Source organism: Beta vulgaris, chromosome 2 (assembly GCF_026745355.1).
Source record: "Beta vulgaris subsp. vulgaris cultivar EL10 chromosome 2, EL10.2, whole genome shotgun sequence".
Taxonomy (NCBI): Eukaryota; Viridiplantae; Streptophyta; class Magnoliopsida; order Caryophyllales; family Amaranthaceae; genus Beta; species Beta vulgaris.
The window spans coordinates 17,043,385-17,045,417 of NC_079203.1; the positions used below are offsets into that span (position 1 = coordinate 17,043,385).

Here is a 2,033-nt window from a genome sequence, read left to right on the forward strand (position 1 = left end):
AGCTACGAAGTGTTGCAAGATACTATGTTTGGGATGATCCATACCTTTGGAGACATTGTACCGATCAAATTGTCCGGAGATGCATTCCGGAAAGTGAGGTAGCTTATATTCTTGAATTTTGTCATTCTCATGCATGTGGTGGGCACTTTTGGAGCCAAGAGAACGACACGAAAGGTACTTGATTGTGGATTCTTTTGGCCAAGTCTTTTTCGTGATGCCTATGCTTTTTGTAAAGTTTTGTGACAAGTGCCAAAGAATTGGGAATATCTCCCAACGGAATGAAATGCCCCAAAATTCTCTTCTTTATTGTGAAATCTTCGATGTGTGGGGCATTGATTTCATGGGACCATTTCCCAACTCCAGTGGAAATATTTACATTCTCCTTGCGGTGGACTACGTTTCCAAGTGGGTGTAAGCAAAGGCCACCAAGACTAACGATGCTAAAGTTGTGGCAGGTTTTGTGAAGTCGCAATTTTCTCTCGCTTTGGTGTACCCCGTGCTATGATTAGTGATCAAGGAACTCATTTTTGCAACCGGACCATTGAGGCTTTGATGAGGAAGTATGGCGTTACTCACAAGGTTTCCACACCCTACCATCCTCAAACAAATGGTCAACCAGAGGTGTTTAATAGGGAAGTTAAATCTATTTTGGAAAAGACTGTGAACCCCAGCCGCAAGGATTGCAGTTCCCGTCTTGAGGATACATTGTGGGCTTATTGGACTGCCTACAAGACCCCTATTGGCATGTCTCCATATCGGTTGGTTTTCGGTAAGGCGTGTCATTTGCCTGTGGAGTTAGAGCATAGAGCTTATTGGGCAATTAAGCAGCTGAATATGCGCTTTGATGGAGCCGGAGACCATAGAAAGCTTCAGTTGCAAGAGTTGGAGGAAATCCGCCGGGAGTCATATGAGAATGCAACCATATACAAGGAGAAGAGAAAAGCTTGGCATGACAAAATGATTATGCGGAAAGAGTTCAAGGTGGGTGACAAGGTACTTCTCTACCAATCCCGCTTGAGATTATTTCCGGGTAAGCTTCGATCCCATTGGGATGGTCCTTTTTTAGTTGTTAAAGTCTACCCTCATGGTGTAGTTGATATCCGAAGTTTGAGTACGGATAGTGTTTTCAAAGTGAATGGCCAAAGGCTTAAGCCTTATTTTTAGTTTGAGAAAGTGGAGGATGTAGAGTTCGTGGAACTCTATGCTCCTAGCTATAAGTAAGACTTTTGTGATTGGATGATGTCGAGCTTCCGACTTTAAACTAAGCGCTTCTCGGGAGGCAACCCGTGATTTGTATATATTTTATTTTTAGAAAATTTGTTAAGTTTTATTTTTGTGTGTTTTTGGTGCTTGTGTTTTTTTTTTTCTTTCTTTTTGTAGGTGTACATTTGGGTACTAAGAAGAGAGAAGGAATGAGTGAATTTCATCACCACTCCTTTTGAAAATTATAAAAAAAAAACGAAAGAAAAAAAAAGAGAGATTTGAAGTTTTTGCCTAGAGCAACTCCGCGGGGGAGCCACGACCGCGACAGCCTTCCGCGGGCGCGACCCAAGGATCCGCGAGCGCGGCCCAAAAACAACAAAAAAGGGCCGAGAGCAGTTCCGCGACCCGCCCGCGATCGCGGAACTCTTACGCAGGCGCGGACCCGCATATTTCCGCCAGGTACGTTCTTTTTCGCCCTTTTCTCTTCCTTCCTTCTTCCATCATTTTCGACCCTCTCTCTCTCTATTCTCACAAATACTCATCCCCCTTTTTATCTCCCTTCAATTCCTTCACTCAAATTCCTCTCTCTCACTCATTAAATCTTTTTTTTCTCACTCTCTCATATCACTTACCCACTCAATCATCATCAAAAATCTCAACTTTTTTTTTTACAAAATCCATTGAAATCCCTAAAAGTTGGGGGTTTTTAATTCTTGGAGTTCTTGGGCAATTTAAGGAGCACGGAGCATTCTTGGGGTGTTGCTCTCACTTGGGTACTTGGTCAACCACTCTTTTCATTCTTCCATAAGGTAAAACTTCAATTCTTCACT

The 2,033-nt window shown here is 42.7% G+C and overlaps 1 protein-coding gene across 1 annotated transcript; it reads left to right on the forward strand.

Annotated features, from left to right (window-relative positions):
* The first annotated feature begins 501 nt into the window (after positions 1–501).
* Positions 502–1,164, forward strand: LOC125494719 (uncharacterized). The gene has a single exon (XM_048638458.1). It carries the CDS (start codon positions 502–504, stop codon positions 1,162–1,164), a length of 663 nt encoding a protein of 220 aa, XP_048494415.1.
* The last annotated feature ends 869 nt before the right edge of the window (positions 1,165–2,033 follow it).

Bases quoted from the DNA above. Each gene is read 5' to 3' on its own strand.
- LOC125494719 (XM_048638458.1), top strand. From the start codon at position 502: ATGATTAGTGATCAAGGAACTCATTTTTGCAACCGGACCATTGAGGCT.